Source organism: Aotus nancymaae, unplaced genomic scaffold (genome assembly GCF_030222135.1).
Source record: "Aotus nancymaae isolate 86718 unplaced genomic scaffold, 86718_ANA_hifiasm-v0.15.2.pri h1tg000062l, whole genome shotgun sequence".
In the NCBI taxonomy this organism is placed as follows: Eukaryota; Metazoa; Chordata; class Mammalia; order Primates; family Aotidae; genus Aotus; species Aotus nancymaae.
Genome location: NW_026988476.1, coordinates 34,152,124 through 34,177,224, shown reverse-complemented (window position 1 = coordinate 34,177,224; position 25,101 = coordinate 34,152,124). Strand labels below are relative to the sequence as shown.

Sequence of the window (25,101 nt, the reverse complement as noted above, 5' to 3'; positions counted from 1 at the left end):
GTTCTTGATTTGGCTCTCTTTAAGTCTGTTATTGGTGTATAGGAATGCTTGTGATTTCTGCACATTGATTTTGTATCCTGAGACTTTGCTGAAGTTGCTTATCAGTTTCAGGAGATTGTGGGCTGAGACGATGGGGTCTTCTAGATATACAATCATGTCGCCTGCAAATAGAGACAATTTGACCTCCTCCTTTCCTATTCCAATACCCTTTATTTCTTTTTCTTGCCTGATTGCTCTGGCTAGAACTTCCAGTACTGTATTGAGTAGGAGTGGTGAGAGAGGGCATCCTTGTCTAGTGCCAGATTTGAAAGGGAATGATTCCAGTTTTCACCCATTCAGTATGATACTGGCTGATGGTTTGTCGTAAATAGCTTTTATTATTTTGAGATATGTTCCGTCAATGCCTAGTTTATTGAGGGTTTTTAGCATAAAGGGCTGTTGAATTTTGTCAAAGGCCTCTGCATCAATTGAGATAATGATGTGGTTTTTGTCTTTGGTTCTGTTTATGTGGTGAATTACGTTCATAGACTTGCATATGTTAAACCAGCCTTGCATCCTCGGGATGAATCCTACTTGATCATGGTGGATAAGCTTTTTGATGTGCTGTTGCAATCGGCTTGCCAGTATTTTAATGAAGATTTTTCCATCTATGTTCATCATGGATATTGGCCTGTAGTTTTCTTTTCTTGCTGAGTCTCTGCCAGGTTTTGGTATCAGGATGATGTTGGTCTCATAAAATAATTTGGGAAGGATTCCCTCTTTTGGATTATTTGGAATAGTTTCAGATGGAATGGTACCAGCTCCTCTTTGTATGTCTGGTAGAGTTCGGCTGTGAACTCATCTGGACCTGGGCTTTTTTTGGGTGGTAGGCTCTTAATTGCTGCCTCAACTTCAGACCTTGTTATTGGTCTATTCAGGGTTTCGACCTCTTCCTGGTTTAGGCTTGGGAGGAGGCAAGTGTCCACGAATTTATCCATTTCTTCCAGGTTTCCTAGTTTATGTGCATAGAGTTGCTTGTAATAATCTCTGATAATGGTTTGAATTTCTGTGGAATCTGTGGTGATATCCCCTTTATCGTTTTTTATTGCATCTAATTGGTTATTCTCTCTTTTCTTTTTTATTAATCTGGCTAGTGGTCTATCTGTTTTGTTGATCTTTTCGAAAAACCAGCTCCTGGATTTATTGATTTTTTTGAAGGGTTTTTTTATGTCTCTATCTCCTTCAGTTCTGCTTTGATCTTAGTTATTTCTTGTCTTCTGCTAGTTTTTGAGTTTTTTTGATCTTGCTCTTCTAGCTCTTTCAACTTTGACAGTAGGGTGTCAATTTTAGATCACTCCTTTCTTCTCATGTGGGCACTTATTGCTATATATTTTCCTCTAGAAACTGCTTTAAATGTGTCCTAGAGATGCTGGTATGCTGTGTCTTCGTTCTCGTTGGTTTCGAAGAACGTCTTTATTTCTGCCTTCATTTCATTGTTTATCCAGTCAACATTCAAGAGCCAATTGCTCAGTTTCCGTGAGGCTGTGTGGTTCTCAGTTAGTTTCTGAATTCTGAGTTCTAACTTGATTGCACTATGGTCTGAGAGACTGTTATGATTTCCGTTCTTTTGCATTTGCTGAGGAGTGATTTACTTCCAATTATGTGGTCAATTTTAGAGTAAGTGTGATATGGTGCTGAGAAGAATGTATATTCTGTGGATTTGCGGTGGAAAGTTCTGTAAATGTCTATTAGGTTTGCTTGTTCCAGGTCTGAGTTCAAGTCCTGGATATCCTTGTTAATTTTCTGTCTAGTTGATCTGTCTAATATTGACAATGGGGTGTTAAAGTCTCCCACTATTATTGTGTGGGAGTCTAAGTCTCTTTGTAAGTCATTAAGAACTTGCCTTTTGTATCTGGGTGCTCCTGTATTGGGTGCATATATATTTAGGATCCTTAGCTCTTCTTGTTGCAATGATCCTTTTACCATTATGTAATGTCCTTCTTTGTCTCTTTTGATCTTTGTTGCTTTAAAGTCTATTTTGTCAGAGACGAGAATTGCAACTCCTGGTTTTTTTTGCTCTCCATTTGCTTGGTAAATCTTCCTCCATCCCTTTATTTTGAGCCTTTGTGTATCCCTGCACGTGAGATGGGTTTCCTGGATACAGCACACTGATGGGTTTTGACTTTTTATCCAATTTGCCAGTCTGTGTCTTTTGATTGGGGCATTTAGTCCATTTACATTTAGGGTTAATATTGTTATGTGTGAATTTGATACTGCCATTTTGATGCTAGCTGGCTGTTTTGCCCATTAGTTGATGCAGATTCTTCATTGTGTTGATGCTCTTTACCATTTGGTATATTTTTGGAGTGGCTGGTACTGGTTGTTCCTTTCTCTGTGTAGTGCCTCTTTCAGAAGCTCTTGTAAAGCAGGCCTGGTGGTGATGAAATCTGTGAGTACTTGTTTGTTCGCAAAGGATTCTATTTTTCCTTCACTTATGAAGCTTAATTTGGCTGGATATGAAATTCTGGGTTGAAAGTTCTTTTCTTTAAGGATGTTGAATATCGGCCCCCACTCTCTTCTGGCTTGTAGGGTTTCTGCTGAGAGATGTGCTGTGAGTCTGATGGCCTTCCCTTTGTGGGTAACCCGACCTTTCTCTCTGGCTGCCCTTAGCATTTTCTCCTTCATTTCAACCCTGGTGAATCTGACGATTATGTGCCTTGGGGTTGCTCTTCTGGAGGAATATCTTTGTGGTGTTCTCTGTATTTCCTGGACTTGAATATTGACCTGCCTTGCTAGGTTGGGGAAGTTTTCCTGGATAATATCCCGAAGAGTATTTTCCAGCTTGGATTCATTCTCTTCGTCACATTCAGTACACCTATCAAATGTAGATTAGATCTTTTCACATAGTCCCATAGTTCTTGGAGACTTTGTTCATTCCTTTTTACCCTTTTTTCTCTAATCATGCCTTCTCATTTTATTTCATTGAGTTGATCTTCGACCTCTGATACCCTTTCTTCTGCTTGGTCAATTCGGCTGTTGAAACTTGTGCATGCTTCACGAAGTTCTCGTGTTTTGTTTTTCAGCTCCATCAATTCACTTATATTCCTCTCTAAGTTGTCCATTCTCGTTAGCATTTCATGAAATCTTTTTTCAAGGTTCTTAGTTTCTTTGCATTGGGTTAGAACATGTTCTTTTAGCTCACAGAAGTTTCTTATTACCCACCTTCTGAAGCCTGATTCTGTCATTTCATCACACTCATTCTCCATCCAGCCTTGTTCCCTTGCTGGTGAGGAGTTGTGATCCCTTGTAGGATGAGAGGCATACTGGTTTTGGGTGTTTTCATCCTTCTTGCGCTGGTTTCTTCCCATCTTTGTGGATTTATCCACCTGTCGTCTTTGTAGTTGCTGACTTTCAGATTGGGTCTCTGAGTGGACGTCCAGTTTGTTGATGATGAAGTTATTTCTGTTTCTTAGTTTTCTTTCTAACAGACTGGCCCCTCTGCTGTAGGACTGCTGAGGTCCACTCCAGGCCCTGCTTGCCTGGGAATCACCTGCAGCAGCTGCATAACAGTAAAGGTTGCTACCAGTTTCTTCTTCTGCTATCTATGTCCCAGAAGGTTACCCGCCAGATGTCAGTCTGAGCTCTCCTTTATGAGGTGACTCTTTGGATATACGGGGGTCAGGGATCTGCTTGAGGAGACAGTCTGTCCTTTACAGGAGCTCGAGTGCTGAGCTGTGAGCTCTGTTGTTCATTCAGAGCTGCTGGGCAGGTACGTTTACGTCTGCTACAGCAGAATTCGTAAACCCTTTTTTTCCCCAGGTGTTCTGTCCCGGGGAGTTAGGGCTTTATTTATGAGTTTCCATTGTGCCGCTGTCTTTTTTTCAGGGCTGCCCTGCCCAACAAGGAGGCAGCCTAGTCACTGTCTGCCTGCAGAGGCTTTGCTGAGCTGCTGTGGGCTCTGCCCAGCTGCCATGTGAACTTCACTGCAGTCCTGTTTATATGGGTGTAGTTAGAACTGCCTTGGCAATGGTGGCCCACCTCTGTAATGGCGGACTCTCTCTGTAATGGCGGGTTGCCTCAGCAACAGCAGGTTGTCTTGGCAATGGCCGGCTGCCTCAGCGGTGGTGGACTACCTCCGTAGTGGTGGAGTGCCTTGGTAATGGCAGACACCCCTCCCCCACAGAGCTGGACCGTCCCAGGTTCAGCTGTGCTTGCTGTGAAACTCTCTACCCAGAGCGTTTCCAATTGCTGTTTTTTTTGTGGGGGGGTGGTGGGACCAGCCGAGCCTGATCACCTGGCTCCCTGCCTCAGAGCCTTTTTTTTTTATTTTAGTTGAATGGTTGACTCTCTCCCAGGTGTTCCAGTTGCCTGTTGAAAAGGCGCCGGGATCTGTGTGATTTCCCGTGCAGCGACCCACTGTGCCTGCTGAAACAGCGACGCTGAGATTCGTGGCACTTTTTTGCCTGGGAATCTCCTGGCCTGGCTCCCTGTTTCAGTCCCATTTTTTAATCAGCTGATAGGGCAACTGTGCCTTCCCAGAGCTTCTCTCACCAGCTAAAACGGCACCCAGACCAGAGTATTTTGCACGGAGATTCACCGCGCCAGGGCGCCGGCTAAACAGCCGCGCTGGTGACCCGTGGGTCTCCTCCGCCTGGGAATCTCCTGCTCTGTGGGCAATAAAAATCCGCCTGGAAATGCGGCGTCCACTCACCCTCTGCGCTTTCACTGGGAGCTGCAATCCTGAGCTGCTCCTAATCAGCCATCTTGGATCTTCCCCTAGATCTCTACCACGTAATCCACCCGCCTCAGCCTCCCAAAGTGCTGGGATTACAGGAGTGAGCCATTGCGCCTGGCCTACTGTGTCTTCCTCTTTACAAAGAAGTAAAAAGCAGCTATGCATAGTGGCAGACACCTGTAGTCTCAGCTACCTGGGAAGCTGAGGAGGGTGGATTGCTTAAGCCTAGGAGATCCAGGCTGCAGTGAGCCATGTTCGTGCCACTACACTCCAGCCTGGGCAACACAGTGAGACCTGGTTTCAAAAAAATAAATAGGCCAGTCACAGTGGCTAACACCTGTAATCCCAGCACTTTGGGAGGCTGAGGCAGGTGGATCTTTTGAGGTCATCAGTTCCAGACCAGCCTGGCCAACATGGTGAAACCCCATCTCTACTAAAAATACAAAAATTACCCTGTGTAGCATTGTGTGCCTGTAGTCCCAGCTACTCTGGAGACTGAGGCAGAAGAATCATTTGAACCTGGGAGACGGAGGTTGCAGTGAGCTGGGATCACACCACTGTACTCCAACATGGGCAACAGAGCGGCTCTGGATCGCAACAAAAAAAAAAAAGACTAGGAGTTCCAACAGAAGATGTATTTTTGACATGTCATATTGTTAGTCTTAGAAATGTTTTCTCCAAAGCTACTGGCAAGAGAACAGATTTAAGAGCTGTATTTTCAAAGTATGTATTCTGAGCCATAATTCCTGAGTTGTACCTTCTCTGTAGTTGTGTAAGCTTTTTGTTTGTTTTTTATTTGTTTGCTTTGAAACAGTGTCACTCTGTCACCCAGGCTGGAGTGCAGTGGCACAGTCATGGCTCACTGAAGCCTCGAATTCCTAGGCTCAAGCAGTTTCCGCACCTCAGCTCCCAAGTAGCTAGAACTACAGGTGCATGCTACCACATTTGGCTTATAAAAATTTCTTAAAAGCCTCTTACTAAGTTTGAATGTGCTAAAAAGTTTTTGTTGTAAAAACCAGTGAAATGTGAAGTATCTTAAAGTACAAGGTATCTATTTATCTGATGAAGAGTTAATTAACATATGGTGTCTCTAAAGTCTGTCTCTAAAATTGTCTGTTTCCAGATAATAAAGAATATGTAAAATATAAGAGTGGGAGTATTTTGTGTTATATTTACTTTTTAATTCCAAGATTCTTTTTTTAACTTCTAGTCATCACCTGAGTAAACATGGTTGTAACTGTCTTATTCTATATGTTAATCAAAGAAGTTTTTTGTTTGTTTTATATACAGACTTAGTCCTGAAAATTGTCCCTTTTTGGAAAAAAAAGAGTTACATGAAACACATCCTTGGTTTGAATTTTTAGTTCAGTGTCGACAAGTTGCCAGCAATTTAACAGGTATGGGCATATTGTATTAAACACAGAAACTTTCTTTGGATAAATCACTGGTATGTTGAATGCTATTAAACATGTGGACTCTTTAAATAAATTATTTCACTGTGGTCAAATATCTGAATGCAATCTAGCCTTGCCCTTTAGGTAAGAAGCAGAAGGCCAAAAAGGTTAGCTGCCAGCCAGCCAAGAAAAGCTACATCTGGAGCATAGAGCTTGTGTTATTTTGTCTACTTCCCCTTAGCATCGTGCTCTAGGATTTCTCTTATCCTACCAGTTTGTCACAGGCTGAATTCCTGCTCTCTGGTAGACTGGCACCCTTTTTCCATTAAGAAGTGGTCTGTCTGACTGTTTTGAATATTTTAGTAAGGAACTCCAAATGGACTTGAAAGAAATCCATAGTATGTGTGAGATTGTTGTGTCCTTTGCAGTGGAGCTGCTGATGTAGAGGCTTACTCTGGTTGTAATCAGACAGAAAAGCCTTGTTAACACTGTGGAGTTAGCTGGTGGTATCCCAGAAATACAGGAAAAGGGACAGGCTGAATGACCACAGACAAGGAATGTCAGCAGTCAATCTTTCAGTTGCATGTAATGTCTAGTTTCTCCAAATGTAGATTTTTTTTTTTTAATAATGGGGGTTTTGTTTTTTGGTTTTGCATGCTATGAAGTAATGTATGTTCATTGTTTAAAAAAAATTAGGAGACACAGACAACTATCAAAAAAGGTAATACTGGCCAGGTGGGTGACTCGCACCTGTAATCCCAGTGCCTTGGGAGGCATAGTGGAAGGATCACTTGAGGATAGGAGTTGAAGACCAGCCTGAACAACATAGCAAGACTCTATCTCTACAAAAGATTTTTAAAAGTTAGTCAGGTGTGGCGACATGCTCCTGTATTCCCAGCAACTTGGGAGGCTGGGATGGGAGGATCACTGGAACCCAGGGGTTAGAGGATGCAGTGAGCTATGATTTGTGTCACTGCACTCCAGCCTGGGTGACAGAGCAAAGCCCTATCTCTTTTTAAAAAAATAATTACAAATAAATTAAAAACAAATACTTCCATAGGTGGATAGCCTAGGTACATAAGAAAATAACTACCCATAGGTAACCACTGATAATATTTTAATATATTTTGCTCCGGTTATCTTCACTGCATTTTTTAAAAACCTAGTCTCTATTGTATTTCATTTAAACAACAAATATTTATTGAGCTCCCACCTTGTGGCAGACTATTGTAAGTGCTAGTAGCAAAACAAGAAACATCAATGTTATTATATACTGCTTTTTTGTGTAATAACATGAGAATTTTCCCACATTCTTAAAGAAAATGGCCATTTTAAATGTTTACATAATATTTTATTGTATGGATTTACTTGTATTTAATTTACTATTCTCTGTTTTTCTGACAAGCCATTTTCCATATTTTTCTATTATAAGTAATAGTCTTGAATATAAAATTTTGTCCTTATTTCAGATTATTTTCTTAGTACAGATAGGTTTTGGGATATTAAATTATTGGATTGAAAGTTATATGTGGTTTTTCTTTGCTTTTTGTTGTTGGTTTTTTTTTTTTTTTTTTTTTTTTTGAGGTAGAATCTTGCTCTGTTACCCAGGCTGGAGTGCAGTGGCGTGATCTCAGCTTACTCTGCAATCTTTGCTTCCCAGGTTCAAGCGATTTTTCTGCCTCAGCCTCCTGAGTAACTGGGACTACAGGCACGTGCTGCCGTGCCTGGCCAATTTTTATATTTTTAGTAGAGACGGGGTGTCACCGTATTGGCCAGGCTGGTCTTGAGCTCCTGACGTTGTGATATTCCTGCCTTGGCCTCCCAAAGTGATGGGATTACTGTCATGAGCCACCGTGCCCAGCGGTTATACATGTTTTTAAGACTCCTACTGTAAGACCAGATTGCTTTCCAAGGGAGTTGTACGATTTTATTGTAAGTCCCAGTCTCTGCTCGCTCTGAGTAGCTCTAATGCTTGATGATTTTTTTTTAATTATTACTAATTTGATAGGTTATATATGGCATCTAATTACTTAATTTGCATTTCTTTGTTGCTAGTGAATTATGTAGTTTTATGTGTCAGGCATTTATATTTTCTCCTTCATAAATTTGTTATTTATTTTGTCCATTTATCTGTTAGAGTCAGTATTTTTGGCATTGATTCGTATGAGCTCTTTGTTAAGGACAAACTTAGCAACTCTTTAGGTTCTCATGTGTTATAATTTTTCCCTCAGTTCATTGTTACCTTTCAATTTTGTTTTAACAGAAGTTTTTACTTTTATCTAGAGATATCTTTCATTTTTTCCCTCTATGATGTTTTCCCATTACTTTTAAACTTAAAAGGTCCTTTTTCTTTTTTAAATTGTGGATAGAGTTAAAAATTTATGTTATTGACCAGGCACGGTGGCTCATGTCTGTAATTACAGCACTTTGGGAGGCCAGGGCGAGTGGATCTCGAGGTCAGGAGATCAAGACCATCCTGGCTAACGTGGTAAAACCCTGTCTTTACTAAAAATACAAAAAAATTAGCCGGGTATGGTGGCACGAAATTGTAATCCCAGCTACTCAGGAAGCTGAAGTAGGAGAATCGCCTGAATCCGGGAGACGGAGGTTATGGTGAGCCGAGATCACACCATTGCACTCCAGCCTGGGCTACAGAGTGAGACTCTGTCTCAAAAAAAATTGGTATTTTTCTCACATAATTCTTAATTTAGTATTTATCCCTCTTAAGGAGAAAAACACTCTGTTTTATTTTCCAGATCCCAAACTGATCTTCCAGGCCAGCCTTGCAAATGCTCACATTTTGATTCCCACTAATCAGGCCAGTGTAAGCAGTATGCTACTGGAAGGACATACCCTCCTAGCCCTTGCTACTACAATGTATGCTCCTGGGGGTGTCAGCCAGGTATGGACAGCTCTTTATAACAAAATAGGACTGATTTTTAAATTTAGCAGAATTATCTATATGGATTGTCTGGATCTCAGTTGATATTAAAATATAACTATATTCAAGTATTTCATTAGATTAAAGAGCAGAGGACAAGGCTCAATTTTAAAATTTAATATCTCGGCCGGGTGCAGTGGCTCCCTCCTGTAATCCCAGCACTTTGGGAGGCTGAAGAGGATGAATTGCTTGAGCCCTGGAGTTTGCAACCAGCCTGGCCAACATCGTGAAACACCTTCTCTACTAAAAATACAAAAAAACGTAGCTGGGCATCGTGGTGCATGCCTATAATCCCAGCTACTTGGGAGGCTGAGGCATGAGAATCACTAGAACCTGAGAAGTGGAGGTTGTAGTGAGCCGAGATGGCACCATTGCTCTCCAGCCCGGGCTACAGAGTGAGACTCCATCTCAAAAAAAAAAAAAAGAAAGAAATATATATGTCATCTTCAGTTCAGAGGAAATGAAGCCAGGCATGGTGGCTCACGTTTGTAATCCCAGCTCTTTGGGAGGCCAAGGTGGGTGGATCACTTGAGTCCAGGAGTTTGAGACCAGCCTGGGAAACATGGTAAAACCTCTGTCTCTACAAAAAAAAAAAAAACACCAAAAAATTAGCTGGCCATGACGGCATGCTCCTATAGTCCCAGCTAGTTGGGTGGCTGAGGCAGGAGGATCACTTGAGCCAGGGAAGTTGAGGCTGCAGTAAGCCAAGATTACACCACTGCATTCCAGCCTGGGTGACAAAGTGAGACCCTGTCTCATAAAAAAGGGAGGAGGGAATGAATATGTTTATATAGAGATTTTTTTTTTTTTTAGTTTTTTTTTCCAATACTCCAGATTTGTTTTCAGAATACAATTAGGATCTGATTGCTTCTGGGAGTAAGAATACTTTAGATCTGTGACTTAAGAATTGTTCTCTACTATTTGCCCTCTTAGATCAAAGGAAATCATAATCTTCAGCTACCCATAAACTCTGTTGTTGGTTCCTAGTGGAAATGTGCCCATCTTTGCTTTTTAGAAGTAGAGTTGCCTGTTTAGAGGGCAATTAAGAGTGTTTAATCTTCAAAGGTTTCTTACTGGTGCTAGCTTAACTTAATACCACCTTTTTTAGATTGCTGCAGTATACCTTAACTTACGTAAATATTTATTCCTCTATTTTTTATCACCTGTCAGAAATTAGAGTCACAGGATAACTTTGGAGTTCAGTGAAAAGTCATCTAGTTGAGTAGTATGTAAATACTTTAAAATATTTATTAGTGAATTAAATACTGGCAGAGCCATTTTTCAGTTTCTTCACATACAACTTGAAAACCACTGATCTAGCTGAACTTCCTAATTTTGCAGATGTGGAAACAAAGACCTGATGTTAAATATCTAGTCAAGGTCACATATTTAGTTTGTCTTAGAACCGGAACTAGAACTGTTAACTTAAAACTACTTGTCTAGTGCTATATTCGCTACCACATACTCTCTCAAGCTAATCTTGTTTCACAGTGTTCTTGGGAAAAAAGACTTAAACTTTGAGAAGGGGAAAATGCTACTCTCCAACCTGTTATCTGTCTTTTTACTTAGGTTGTTCAGAATGAAGAAAATGAAAACTGTATGAAGAAAGTGGATCCCCAGCTACTGAAGATGGCATTAACTCCTTACCCCAAGCTAAAAACTGCTCTTTTCCCACAGTGCAGTCCTGCTAGTGTCCTGCCATCTGATATTACACTCTACCACCTTATTCAGGTACAGTATTTAGGTGGCTAATATTTAGGTCTATCAGAGTTCAGCCAGGAAAACAGAAGTCACTCTAAGTCTTTCAACTGGAGAGCATTTAATGTAGGGAATTACTTATACAGCATAATAGCAGAACAAAGAAACCAAACACGTGATAGTGAGACAAACCAAAAATAGCAAAATAGGAAGCCATCATCTCCCCTAAGCCTGCAAGAACAATGCAAAAAAGTGGTGTTACCAGAACTCAGAAGCTGGAGCCATCTCTGGGAGCTAAATTAACAACCAGGCTGCCCAATGGGAACTGGGAGCATAGAGTATGGGGGTAGAAACTTTGTGGAGATGCCCCAGGAAAACAAAGAATGGGAAGAGTATCTTGTCTGCTTCCTTTTTCCCATCTTTAGTCTCCCACAGTGTCTTTTGTGGCTATATTTATCTTGTAGCCAAAGGGCAAAGGAGCTTGGGAAATACAGCTTCCTGCAATGCTGAGCAGAGTGGGAAGGGTGGAGGTGGGTCAGAGCAGTTGACTAACATACCTGTCTGCTGCTTTCATCAAAAGTCTCTCCATTATGCCACTTTTAACTTCTGACTATCTCTTCTCGGTGAATCAGGGATGTTTGTTTAAATCAATGCTTTTTAATCTTTTCTGAACTTCTAAGAATGTGAGAAAGCTATAAACCCTCTACCCAGAAAAATTACCCATATGCGTATAATTTTACCTACATTTCAAAGTGATTCGCAGACTCCCTGAAGCCTATTCAGGGATCCTGGGTTAAGAATACCTTCCTTTGCCCATTTCTCATTGTGAAAGGCTTTTCCTTTTTTCCCTGAATACACATATTCTCATAGTTTCTTCAATTCAACATATGGTTTATAATTCTGTAACGGGGCCAGGTGCAGTGGCTCATGCCTGTAACCCAACACTTTGGGAGGCCAAGGTGGGTGGATCACTTGAGGTCAGGAGTTAGAGACCAGCCTAGCCAGCATAGTGAAACCCCATCTCTACTAAAAATACAAAAATTAGCCAGGCATGGTGGCATGTGCCTATAGTCCCAGCTACTCAGGAGGCTGAGGCAGGAGAATGGCTTGAACCTGGGAGGTGGAAGTTGCAGTGAGCCAAGATCACACCACTGCATTCCAGCCTGGGCGACAGAGCAAGATTCTATTTCAAAATAATAATAATAATTCTATAAAAGCACAAAATCTCTCTTACTGTAGTGTGAAGACTTCTTAGTGTATCACCTGGTGCTGCTCAAAAGTGTGGCCAGCACTTGTAAACTGCTTGTTGCTGGAATGTGGTAAGATTAGTATCTTGCACCAAAATGTCTATCTGCTGTGTCACTAAGTACACTGTTTAGTTCAGTGGAGGTTTTTTTGTAGCAAGACTTTCTTGAAGGAAGCAGTATTCTGGATTTATACTGACAGAAGTGTCTCATCTTGTTTTAGACCACCACTTCAAGTAGCACTGGTACAAATGATAAGTGGATTATGTAAAAACATAGTTTCACTGGGAAAGCACAGGTCACAGATGCCCCTCTGTCTTGTGTTTTTCCCAGGCAAAACAAAACAAAAATACATAGTTTCACTATGTAAAGTAGTTTGAATCAGCTTGAAACACAAGTGGTTTCATGTTCTTTTTTCTGTTTTTAGGTGGACTTATTTAATTTTTTAGTGATTATTTTAGGAAAAGTATTCCTTCTTTAATAGATCATAACTTCTTCCTTAGTTTTAAATCAAAACTACTCTTTTTTTGGGCCATCCAAATCCTGACTTAATAGTTCTGTTTTTTCCTGTATTCTTCCCACCAGCTGTTTATGAACTTTGCTAAACATTTGGCCTGGAAAAATTCCAAACAACCACTACTTGCTGCTGGCAAACCTTTTCTGATTGACTTGACCTTGGTCTGCTATTTTTTTCTTTGTTGTTGATGTTGTTGCTCATCACATTCCTTCAACCATTTATCTTATTTTTTCTTTCTCTGTTCCTTTTCTTCCCTACCCTGCTTCTAGCTCGTCTTGTCATGTTTACATGGTAACATTTTCTAGTCTTTTAGCCCTCTTGGTTTTTTATTCCAAAAACATTTCTGAAGCCCATTTTACTTTATAATTGATGCTTCCTTCACCAAAAGAGAATAGACTTTGCAGACGTAGTTTGACATAAGGAGAGTCTTTAAAAGGAACATAACCAGTTCTGTTTTAATTAAAAATATAAAGCTGTCTTATAATTCTATTTTTAGCTGTGTTTAAAGAATTTATGTCTAGAATGACAAGCCTTAAATTGCCCTGGAAAAGGAGGAGCAGACTACCTCTGAAGTCCTTTCATATAATTTTGTTTACCTATTTTAGAATCAGTGAACTTCTAATTTTAACTTTTCCCCTTTTTTCAGTCATTATCACCCTTTGATCCTAGCAGATTGTTTGGCTGGCAGTCTGCTAACACACTAGCTATAGGAGGTAAGTCATGATGAGTACTTCTTGCGTGTTTTAGCAATGTTAACTATAGAAGTTAATATATGTAAAGCCAATCTAGTTTTCTCGTTGCTTTTTATTTTAAAAGTAAAGGTGTATTCCAATGGAAAAATAGTTTGCAGAAGACAGAATTGAAAACATATTGTGCATTAAAAGTCAATGTATTAGGTTATAGCGCTGTACTTGCTGAGAAATGTAATGTGTAACTATTTGCTTGTATTTCTTTCTTTGGAAAAATTATTCTTAATTTCCATCATAGTGTCATAAAGATTAAGGGCATAGGTGTCAGCATTAAACAAATCCTGGCTCTACCATGTAATTAACACCTGTATGACCTTGATCATGTGATCTAACTTCTTTAATTCTCTATAAAATAAGATTAATCACAGTGACCACCTAACACATTGCTATGAGAATAAAAGGAGGCAAGGCATTTAAGTACCAGATTCACACATATTGCTGTCCTATAAAGACCATAAGACTTTATCTGATTTATTTTTTTCTGTTCTTAAACTGTTTTTTCTGTTTCTCTTTTATCTTTAATATCATGTTACCTATGGTGCCTCTGCCTATATTACACTAAATTAGGCTTTGCATTAGTACTTTGTGCATAGTATGTGCCCTACTAATACTTATTGACATACATAAAAATGAATTTCTTAATGTATGTTCTACAAGTTCATTCTGATATATAGAATTTGCCTAATGCCCAGAATCCAGTATATGCCAAGCCTGTAATAGATATTCAGTAAATATTTGTTGAATGCTGAAAAAAGTAGTGCTTATTGCATTATCAAATAGAAATACTCCTTTATCAGTGAAGTTACTAGAGAGTAGACAAAATCCCCTCTTCTGTTGTGATGGCTTCAGCTCTTGTCACTTAGGTGACAACTTGACCTCTTCTTGGAGATTGAGCACTCTGCCAGGTAGAGTAGGGGCACAGAGAAGTTGAAAGCATGTTCCTGCCATTTTTGGAAGTTTAAAACATATTTGAGGAAATAAAGCACAAAGTAAATGAAACTGTTATGAAAATATAATACTATTTATAAAATTGGAAAAACTGTATTTTATTAGAGTGTTCACTTCTTTTTTCATATGGTTTTACTGCCGAACAGGGATGTAAGAAGACTGTGTGGTGACTTGGCTTCTGCACCAGGCCAGAGTAAAATTTCCTTTTAGATTGAATTTTCTCTTATACACAGTCTCCACACTAAGCCCCAAACTGCTAAAAACGTATGGTCCTATTTGAATAAAAAACTCGTGTGCTCATTTCAGTACTATATTCCTTACACACACTCAGCAAATATTTAATGAATGGCTTTATATGTAATACAAGTTGCCATAGTCACTCTGTTCTCACAAAAATACAAATAGGGCATGTGACAGTTTGTTTAATCTCAAAGAGGGAAATGTACTTTGAAGTAAGACCTTTGTAAGATGACAGATACCTCCAGGGTCTTCAAGCATTTTTTTTAGGAATCAGGTCACAATATGAAAAGTCCTAGGAATTTCATGAGAAGATACAACTTTACTTGAGAAATAAGCTTTAACTTTGAAAACAAGAGCAGATATACTGTTTTCCAGAACTGGTTTCTGGAATGAGATCCCAATGTTGTCTTTTTTGGAAAAATAGGTAGTAAGTGGTTAAGAGACAATTGAATAGTACTTGACAGGAATGGCTATTTCATTCTAACTGGAGGGCTGAGTCCAGTTAGAATGAAATAGCCATTCCTGTCATGTACTATTCTTTGGGTTCCGCATCCAAGGATTTAAGCAACCTGAGATGGGAAATATTTGGGAGAACAAACAAACAATTTAAAAAATATATAACAATAAAAAATACCAATTTAAAAATACAGTATAACAACTATTTACATAGCATTTATATTGATTAGATATTATAAGTGATCTAGAGTAATTTAAAGTGTATGGGAAAAGGTGCATAGGCTATATATAAATGGTATGCTATTTTACAGGGACATGAGCAGCCATCTGTGGATTTGGTATCCAAGGGGTTCAGGAACCAATCCTCCATGGATGCTAAGAGATGACTAGACTCACATCAGAACATCTTCTGACTTCAAATTTTTCTAAAGAGAAACGTTTTTGTTCTGATATTTTCTTGGGTTTAGAGGGACTTTAAACTGAGCTATTCTGCTGGTCTTATTAATAGAAAAATGGTACCTTCTAAGATATTCATGCTCTATGAATATAACATCAGAAAGTAAGTGATAACAAATGGAGATTATAGGAGGGTAATCACTGTAGAGGAAAAAATGTTCTCAAATTATTACCTGTTGGAGGCCAGGTGCAGTGGCTCATACCTGTAATCCTAACACTTAGGAAGCTGAAGTGGAAGGATTGCTTGAGACCAGAAATTCAAGACCAGCTTGGACAACATAGCAAGACACTGTCTCTACAAGAAATTAGCCAGGCATAGAAGATAAGGGTCAAGAAGGTGAAAGAAAAATTTGAAAATTAGCCAGGCGTGATCATATGTGCCTACAATCCTACAGGAGGCTGAGGCAAGAGGATTGCTTGAGTTAAGGAAGTCAAAGCTGCAGTGAGTGTGGTCATGCCACAGCTCTCCAGCCTGGGCAACAGAGCAAGACCCTGTGTCAAAAAAAAAAAAAAAAAAAAAAAAAACTATTGGAGAAGGGAAAGTGAGTTGGCTTTGGTAAATAGAGGACTCGTGTAAGTATGTTAAAAGGGATTTTGTTGCATAATGACCTTTGTGAATGAATTTAAAAGCTCTTTTTGCAGATACTTAACAGATTTTTTTTTTTTTTTGAGATGGAGTCTCACTCTTGTTGCCCAGGCTGGAGTGCAATGGTGTGATCTCTGTTCACCACAACCTCCGTCTCCTGGGTTCAAGCAATTCTCCTGCCTCAGCCTCCCAAGTAGCTGGGACTACAGGTGCCCACCACCATGCCCAGCTAATTTTTGTATTTTTATTAGAGAAGGGGTTTCACCGTGTTGGCCAGGATGATCTTGATCTCCTGACCTTGTGATCCGCCCACCTCAGCCTCCCAAAGTGCTGGGATTACAGGCGTTAGCCATCATGCCCGGCCTCTGCTCCATTTTTCTGTGTGTCTGTTTTTATGCCCATACCATAATGTATTACTTACTATATCTTTGCAATAGATTTTGAGAATAGCTTTGTTTTGTTCTTTTTGCTCATGATTGCTTTACCTATTCAGGGTCTTTTGTGGTTCCATATGAATTTTAGGATTGCGTTTTCTATTCATGTGAAAAATATCATTGGAATTTTGATCGAGATTACAATAAAGCTATAGATAGCTTTGGATAGTATGGACATTTTAACAATATTAATCTTCCAATTCATGAACTTGGGCTGTTTGTATCTTCAGTTTCTTCAGTAATTTTTCTTTTTTTTTTGAGCCAAGGTCTCATTCTGTTGCCCAGGCTGAAGTGCAGTGGTGTGATCATAGATCACTGCAGCCTCAACCTCCTGGGCTCAAGAGATTCTCCCACTTCAGCCTCCCAAGGCCTCCTCAGTAGCTGGGATTACAGGCATGTGCCACCATGCCCAGCTAATTTTGTATTTTTAGTAGAGATGGGGCTTCTTCATGGTGGTCAGGCTGGTCTTGAACTCCCATCCTCAGGTGATTTGCCTGCCTTCCCAAAGTGCTGGGATTACAGGCATGAGCCACCGCCCCTGGCCTCAAATACACACTTTTATGACTCTAAAGCCCTATTACCTCCGAGATAATAGACTTGCCAGACTAAAGACTTCACCCCTGGGAACAGTGTCCTCAAATGAAATCAGTTGGGACAACTTCTAAAGTTAGTACTTTTTTAATCAGTTTTACACATTCAACCAGAATGGCTCTAGCTCTCCCACAGTTGTCCCAAAATAAGCATGTAGATTGCCTCTAAGGAGACACTTCTGGGTCTGCCTTCTTATTTCCCCAGCAAGTGCTCCTCCGTTGGTTTAGGGATGTTATAGATACTGGGATATAGATATAGGGATGTCATAGATACTGGCAATTCTCCCCGCAATCATAGATTAGCATCTGTAATAACAGATGTAATGAGCTGTGGCCAAAAAGACCCAAACGGAGAGAAGACATCCCTCTGTACCCCAGTAGGCACTGAGCCTTATTCCACTGGCAGCCAGACCCTCCCAGGCCTCTGCCAAAGCTGTAGTTCAAAGATGGCAGTGCTCATAGGAGGAAGATTCCCTTAGCAAAATATCATGGAGCACTCCAGCTGGCACAGCCCTCCAAGATCATCTAGCCCAATTTGCTTATTTTACTTATGAGGACACAAAAGCCCAGAGAGGAGAGGAGATTTCGAAGTACTCAGGAGGTTAGAGACAGGCAGCTCTAGAGTACTAATCATGGCTCCTAAGAGAGTCTCTCAACAGAAAAAAAGCTACTAAAATTACAGGTAAGTTTAGTAGGAAGGTAGGAGGGAGCATCATTTCTTACCAGAGTTTTATGCAACTTCTCAAGTACACATCTTTATATAAAATGAAGCCTACCTCTATACATTGAAGTAAAATAAAATTATTAGACTTTGGTAGGTTCAGAGTGATACACAGTGATGCAAAAGGATTATAGCAACCAGTTTTATCATTGGAGAGTTAAGTTTTCCATGTGAAAATCTGAAATTACTCATGGTGATGTACAGGGAATTAATAATGTTTCACTTTCCCCCCAGATGCATGGAGTCATCTCCCACATTTCTCTAGCCCTGACCTAGTTAATAAATATGCTATAGTGGAACGTCTGAATTTTGCTTACTATTTACATCATGGACGACCATCATTTGCGTTTGGTACTTTTCTGGTCCAGGAATTAATCAAGAGCAAGACTCCCAAGCAGCTGTGAGTATTTAAAACATAATTTTGGCTGGGTACAATGGTTCACACCTGTTCCCAGCACTTTGGGAAGCGGGAGGATCACTTGAGCCCAGGAGTTCAAGGAGGCAGTGAGCTATCGTCTTGCCACTGCACTCCAGCCTGGGCGACAGTGAGACTCTTTTACTAAAAAAAAACATATAATTTTTATTATAAAAAAAGGCATATTTGTGTAACATTTTACACATACATTGAAAAACATACTGGAAACATACCACAGTTAACAGTGATTACATTTGAATGGTGATTGTTGTTACGATTTTAATTTGTGCTTCCCTGTGTGTCCCAAGTTTTTGGCATTTAGTGTATGTGATTTCTGTTAATTGGAAAAAAGATAAATGTATTTTGAAAATAAAATTTAAAATCATACAGGAGCTTGTCAAGTATTAGCAGTTAAAGAGGGAATTCCAGGGGAGGGATAACATTAGGACAAATACCTAATGCATGCAGGGCTTAAAACCTAGGTGATAGGTACAGCAAATGGGTTGATAGGTACAGCAAACTACCATGGCACATGTATACCTATGTAACCTGCACGTTCTACACATGTATCCCAGGACTTAAAGTAAAATTTTTTAAAAGGGGAATTATATGATGAGATTTGGATTCTATATTTAATATCTTTAATAATTCATTTAATTATAATTCATTTTTATAAAGCACAGAATTGAGAAGAGCATTTACTATAACAGCTAAATATAGATTTCCTTTATTAGTTTGTTTTATAACTAATAAAGTAATGCCTTTTTTATGGTAAAATATTCAAGTAGTTCAGAAAGGTGAAAATGAAAGATAAAAGTCTCTCAGCCTCCCTTTCCACATGGTAAAAACATGGTTAATAATTTTTTGTGTGTCTTTCCAGAAATTTTCTATTCCTATAAAAGGCCTATATGAGTTCTTTAAAATGTGCTTTATGATATCAAACTTAAATTTAAGTGGCTTTAGTATTCTTGTTGGTTTGTATACATACTCATAATAAGATCACAAGTTGGCAGTGTTTCAGAAGTTGTACTTCATGTCTTTTGAATGAAGTTGGAAGCAAGAATGATTTAGACTATGACTAATTGTTTTAGAAAATCAACTTAAGAGAATGGGGGGCTCTTGTGCCAAAAGACAACTGAAAAGCTACCAGGAACCTAAACGGGTGCATGCAAGGGGCAAAAGGGCAGGGGGAGGAAGCCAAAAATCACATGGCTGGCACTCCATGTGTCACTGATATAATTCCATTTGCTTTTCCTGGTGAGAAATAATTTTCACATGCTGATGTGATATTCCTTTCTTTTTCAGGATCCAGCAAGTAGGCAATGAAGCCTATGTTTTAGGGCTCTCCTCCTTCCACATACCTTCAACAGGAGCTGCATGTGTCTGTTTCTTAGAATTGCTTGGACTTGACAGCCTCAAGCTCAGAGTTGATATGAAAGTGGCCAATATAATTTTGAGCTACAAGTGTAGAAATGAAGATGCTCAGTACAGTTTTATCAGAGAGTCTGTAGGTACAGCACCTTTTCTTTATCTGGCCAGCTCTGTTTAGAGAAGGCGTGAATAGGTCTAAGGCATTTAATTGTGAGTGCTTGGGGAGAAAATGGTTATCTTCCTCATTTTATCCTTTTCCTTCAGAGTGTATGTTCTTTATGTCACTTTCTTGGGCATGTTAATTGAGTTCTGAAATGGCCCTTAGCCATACTATTCAAACAGAAATGCTCAGGTTCTGACATTTTCTCTTAACCATATTTTGTTGCTTCTATTTCTTACAGCTGAAAAACTATCTAAACTAGCTGATGGTGAAAAGGCAACCACAGAAGAATTGCTTGTTCTCTTAGAAGAAGGTACATGGAACAGCTTTCAGCAACAGGAAGTAATGAGGTCTGTGAGTTGCAGTCCCAGCCTCTTTTCTAACAAGCTTACTGTGCCAGCCTATGTTTGCCTAGTTTTTCTTTGAACACCTCTGGTGTTTTCACCAACATCTCCCTAGACGTTACCTTTTTTATCTAGCATATAGCAGATACTCAGTAAATGGACAATGATTTTAATTGCATCTTGCTATCAGTGAAAAGAGGGTGAAGATACCAATTCCCTCTTTAGAGATGGACTTACCAAGAGATGGAGAGCAGCTTTATCTCCTCCACTGCCATGCTAGTCAAAGAAGTCTTTTAAATTATACATGTTGAAATGCCAGAAGACGTGGTTTCAGATGTCTTGGAGGATTGGAAAAAATGAAGGAGAAGAAGAGGATGATGTGGGATGGGTCTCCCAAAATTTGACTTTAAATAATGTTCTTAATTTTTTCTTTTTAGTATGTCAGTTGATAGTGGAAGCTGAAGCAACTGTACATAAAAGCATATCTTTCACTTCATGCCTTTTTTTCTCTATGCTGCCACACTGGGGCTGACCTAACCACTCCAGACCCTGAGAGTGCACCCTTTTTGTGTACATCCTGTCACTGATTCTGTTCTTGCCAATATCCTGCTTGTAGCAGGAACATGTACCTTCCCCCTGGTGAGGAGGCCCAGGCACCAGCCAGGGCTCTGAGTACTCTAAAGTGAATAGTGCAAGAGAATCAGCACTCAGAAAATTTCTTGACAGACATCTTCCTCAGTTCTTCTAAGGATGCTACACAGCCAGTATGATTGATGATTTGGGGAAGGAATGAATTGTGCCAGTAGGCTAAGCTAGCTATTCTGCCTTATGGGTGAAAGAATCTACTTTTTTCAAAGTAGCCTAATAAATATTTAGTATTTGTTAGAAAATGTATTATACTTAAATTTATATAATTTGTACTCATTTTCCAGTTCAAACTAAAGCTATATTTTTATGAGTTTTTTTTCCTTGACCACCCCTACCTCTAATTCTAATTATAGGTTATCCAGTGAATCCAGCAGCCAGTGGGCCTTAGTGGTACAATTCTGCAGGCTACACAATATGAAACTGAGCATATCTTACCTTAAAGAATGTGCCAAAGCAAATGATTGGCTGCAGTTCATTATTCACAGCCAACTCCACAACTACCACCCAGCAGAGGTAAGCCACTAATTGTCAGCAGTCACTCAACAGGAAATAGGAAAACTTCCCAGAAGATAGTGTTCTTTCTGTTGTGTAGACATAGGCCTTTTTTTTTTTTTTTTGACATCTAGGGTATGTACTGGATATGTGGGGTTTTGTTTCATATAATACTATTATTTTCCTAAGATTTCAGTGAGTTGTCATCAGATAAGGCACTAGTCATTAGTACTGAAGAGCTGAAAGGTTTTTGTGACTTCAGATTGAATATGGAAATTCACTCAAAACACCACACAACTTTGTAAAATTATATAGTAGTCACTTCTGACTTAGTTCAGGGTGAGAAAGAATAATTTTGCCTATGCTTTTCTCTAACATTTTCAGCTCCAGCTGAAACTGAAAGTTGGGTTTCTATTTAATCATCTGATATGCTTTCTAGGTGAAATCCCTTATCCAGTACTTCAGCCCAGTTGTTCAAGACCACTTAAGGCTGGCTTTTGAGAACTTGCCCTCAGTGCCTACCTCCAAAATGGACAGCAATCAAGTCTGCAATAAGTCCCTTCAGGAACTCCAGGGAAGTAAAGAAGAGATGACCGATTTATTTGGAATTCTGCTACAGTGTTCAGAGGAGCCAGACTCCTGGCACTGGCTTCTTGTTGAAGCAGTGAAACAACAGGCCCCTGTCCTCAGTGTTCTGGCCTCATGTCTTCAGGTGAGGATCATGAGGACCCTAAATTAAGTACCCAGAGAACAACAGAATAAGTGTTGAGGGACAGGAAAGGCTGATCATCAGAAGTGGGATGAGGTTCCAGCATGTGTTTCCAAGTTGACTGCAACTTTTTGTGCTTCTCTAGCTTAGGCTCTGGGCCATTTCATGTACTTTCTTGTGCTTTGATGTTCAGTGAACTCAAGTGATCACAGCCTTGGTTCCTGGTTGGCAGTCACAGAGGAGGATGATTTGGTGGACTGACCACTACTGTTTCTTTAGTGCCTTCTTTAGCAGGGAAGAGGAACATTCCAGACAGTCCTTTAATCGGCAGATGAGTGGAGGGCAATTCTACTCTCTTATGGTTAGTACTTCCCTGACTTGGACATTTATCCCCTTCCATCTGCTTCTTGGTCTTTTGATTTGCAATACTCTGCAGGACAGTTTAGAACGGTCCCTTGATTGCTCACTAGATTGTTTCATGTTTGAAGGCTTTTCAAGCCATTTTAACTAATGTAAGTTAGGTAAGTTATTCTAAACAGGAAATACCATCTGTAGCATTCGTACATTTGCCAGGTAATCCAGGCCTAGTTGTTAATTTATTTATCCCGTGGCAGGATGCCAGTGCCGTTTCTTGTCTCTGTGTTTGGATCATCACTTCTGTGGAGGACAGTGTTGCAGCTGAAGCAATGGGACACATTCAGGACTCATTAGAGGACCACGCCTGGAACCTTGAGGACCTTTCAGTCATCTGGAGAACATTATTAACAAGACAGAAGAGCAAAACTCTCATCAGAGGTTTTCAACTTTTCTTTAAGGTAGTGATAGTTGCTTCACTTTCCAAAGCTTAAGGGGTTACTTCAGCATATCCCCTCTTGGCTTTTTCTTATTTCCCTCCCTTGATTTTTTTTAGCCAACAATAGATGATGACAATAATATTAAAAGTACCATTTACTTGCCTGGGCACAGTGGCTCACACCTGTAATCTCAGCACTTTGGGAGGCTGAGGCGGGCGAATTACTTGAATTCAGGAGTTTGAGACCAGCCTGTCCAACATAGTGAAACCCTGTCTCTACTAAAAATACAAAAGTTAGCTGACTATGGTAGTGCAGGCCTATAATCCCAGCTACGTGAGAGGCTGAGGTCAGAGAAGTGCTTGAACCGGACAGGTAGAGGTTGCAGTGAGCCTGGATTATGCCACTGAACTCCACCCTAGGTGACAGAACAAGACTTCATGTCAGAAAAAAAAAAAGGACCATTTACTTAGCAAAGTCTTATTTATTTATTTATTTATTTATTTTTTTGAGACAGAGTCCCTCTCCTGTCACCTAGGGTGGAGTTCAGTGTCACGATAAGGCTCACTGCAGCCTCAGCCTTCAAAGCTCAGGTGATCCTCCCAACTCAGCCTCCCGGGTGGTTGGGACAACGGACACATGTCAGCATGCCTGGCTGTGGTTTGTTTGTTTGTTTGTTTGTTTGTTTGTTTTTGTATTTTTAGTAAAGACAGGGTTTCATCATGTTGACCAGGTTGGTCTCAAACTCCTGAGCTCAAGCAGTCCTCCTGCCTCATCCTCACAAAGTGCTGAGATTATGCTGGGATTACAGGCATCAGCCACCGCAACTGGCCCAGGGTGCTTTTTACACATTATTTTAGTGAGTTTTCACAATAATCCTATGTGAAAATAATATTAGAAATTATGGGCCAGGCACAGTGGCTCACACTTCTAATCCCAACACTTTGGGAGGCTGAGGTGGGTGGATCATTTGAGGCCAGGAGTTTGAGATCAGCTTGGCCAACATGGCAAAACCCTGTCTCTACTAAAAACGCCAATAAATATCCGAGTGTGGTGGTGCATCTGTAATCCCAGCTACTTGGGAGGCTGAGACACGAGAATCACTTGAACCTGGGAAGTGGAAATTGCAGTGAGCCGAAATTGCACCACTGCACTCCAGCCTGGGTGACAGCAAGACTGTGTGTCTCAAAAAAAAAAAAAAAGATTATGAAGTGATGTTGCCCTCATTTTACAGACTAATAAATAGAGACTCACAAAACTTAAGTAACCTACCCAAGGTCTCAAAATAGTTCAGTAGGCCTACTAAACACTTTTAAGTGTCTCACACCTGTAATCTCAGCACTTTGGGAGGCCGAGGCAGGTGGATCACCTGAGGTCAGGAGCTCAAGACCAGCCTGGCCAACATGGTGAAACCCCGTCTCTTAAAAAAAAAAAAAATAGTAAGTGGTGTATTTACAGTTCAGATCCATACTTTCTAATTCAGAACTCCTATTCTCTGACTGAGCAGCTCCCACTGAAAACAGTGAAATGTATGAATCAATGCCACAGGCAACAGTAGGTAAGGTGGGTCAGCAGAGCTGATTATCCAGATGTGTATGTTTAAAATGTCATGCCGGCTCACTCCTGTAATCCCAGCACTTGGGGAGGCCTAGGCATATGGATCACTTGAATCCAAAAGTTCAGGACCAGCCTGGGCAACACAGCGAAGCCACATCTCTACAAAAAATACAAAAATTAGCTGGGTATGGTGGCACGCACCTCCAGTCTTAGCTACTGTGGAACGTGAGGTGGGAGGATCACCTGAGGTCAAGGCTACAGTGAGTGAGCCGAGATCATGCCACTGCAATCCAGCCTGGGTAACAAAATGGAGCTGTGTCTCAAAACAAATAAATTAAAAATAATGAAGGTGTCATAGCACCATCTAGTGGAATGCTTTCTGCCCGTGTGCAGTGGGCCAAGTATAGAATAGACAGAAAATAGATTGTAGAGTAGGGGTAACTGGCCTGAGTACCATTTTTCCCAAAGGAAAATAAAATATATTTAACTTTCTTTTTAATGTACATGATTTAATCTGTGAAGCTATTGATAATAGCATTTTTTATTTTGAGGTAGAGTTTTGCTCTGTTGCCCAGGCTGGAATGCAGTGACATGATCATAGCTACAGCTTCGACCTCCAGGTTCAAGTGATCCTCCCTCAGCTTCTCGAGTAGCTGGGACTAATAGGCACATGCCGCCACACTCGGCTAATTATTTTTATTTATTATTTATTTCTTTATTTCTTTTTTGAGACAATCGCATTCTGTCACCCAGGATGGAGCGCAGTGGCACAGTCTCGGCAATCACTGCACCCTCCACCTCCAAGGTTCAAGTGATTCTCATGCCTCATCCTCTGGAATAGCTGGGATTGCAGGCATGTACTACAATGCCTGGCTAATTTTTTATATTTTAAGTAGAGATAGGGTTTTGTTGTGTTGGCCAGGGTG

General features: G+C 40.2%; 1 protein-coding gene across 6 annotated transcripts in view; it reads left to right on the top strand.

Annotated features, from left to right (window-relative positions):
* SPG11 (SPG11 vesicle trafficking associated, spatacsin) overlaps positions 1–25,101 on the top strand; it is a 110,521-nt gene that overhangs the window by 53,672 nt on the left and 31,748 nt on the right. For all 6 annotated transcript variants that reach the window (XM_012442198.2, XM_012442200.3, XM_012442199.2 and 3 more), the window contains 10 exons: positions 6,005–6,111; positions 8,865–9,010; positions 10,619–10,780; positions 13,155–13,221; positions 17,923–18,088; positions 19,409–19,614; positions 19,876–19,984; positions 20,980–21,139; positions 21,558–21,830; positions 22,442–22,642. In XM_012442198.2, coding sequence (XP_012297621.2) covers positions 6,005–6,111; positions 8,865–9,010; positions 10,619–10,780; positions 13,155–13,221; positions 17,923–18,088; positions 19,409–19,614; positions 19,876–19,984; positions 20,980–21,139; positions 21,558–21,830; positions 22,442–22,642 — 1,597 coding nt within the window. The remainder of the gene's footprint in view (positions 1–6,004; positions 6,112–8,864; positions 9,011–10,618; positions 10,781–13,154; positions 13,222–17,922; positions 18,089–19,408; positions 19,615–19,875; positions 19,985–20,979; positions 21,140–21,557; positions 21,831–22,441; positions 22,643–25,101) is intronic.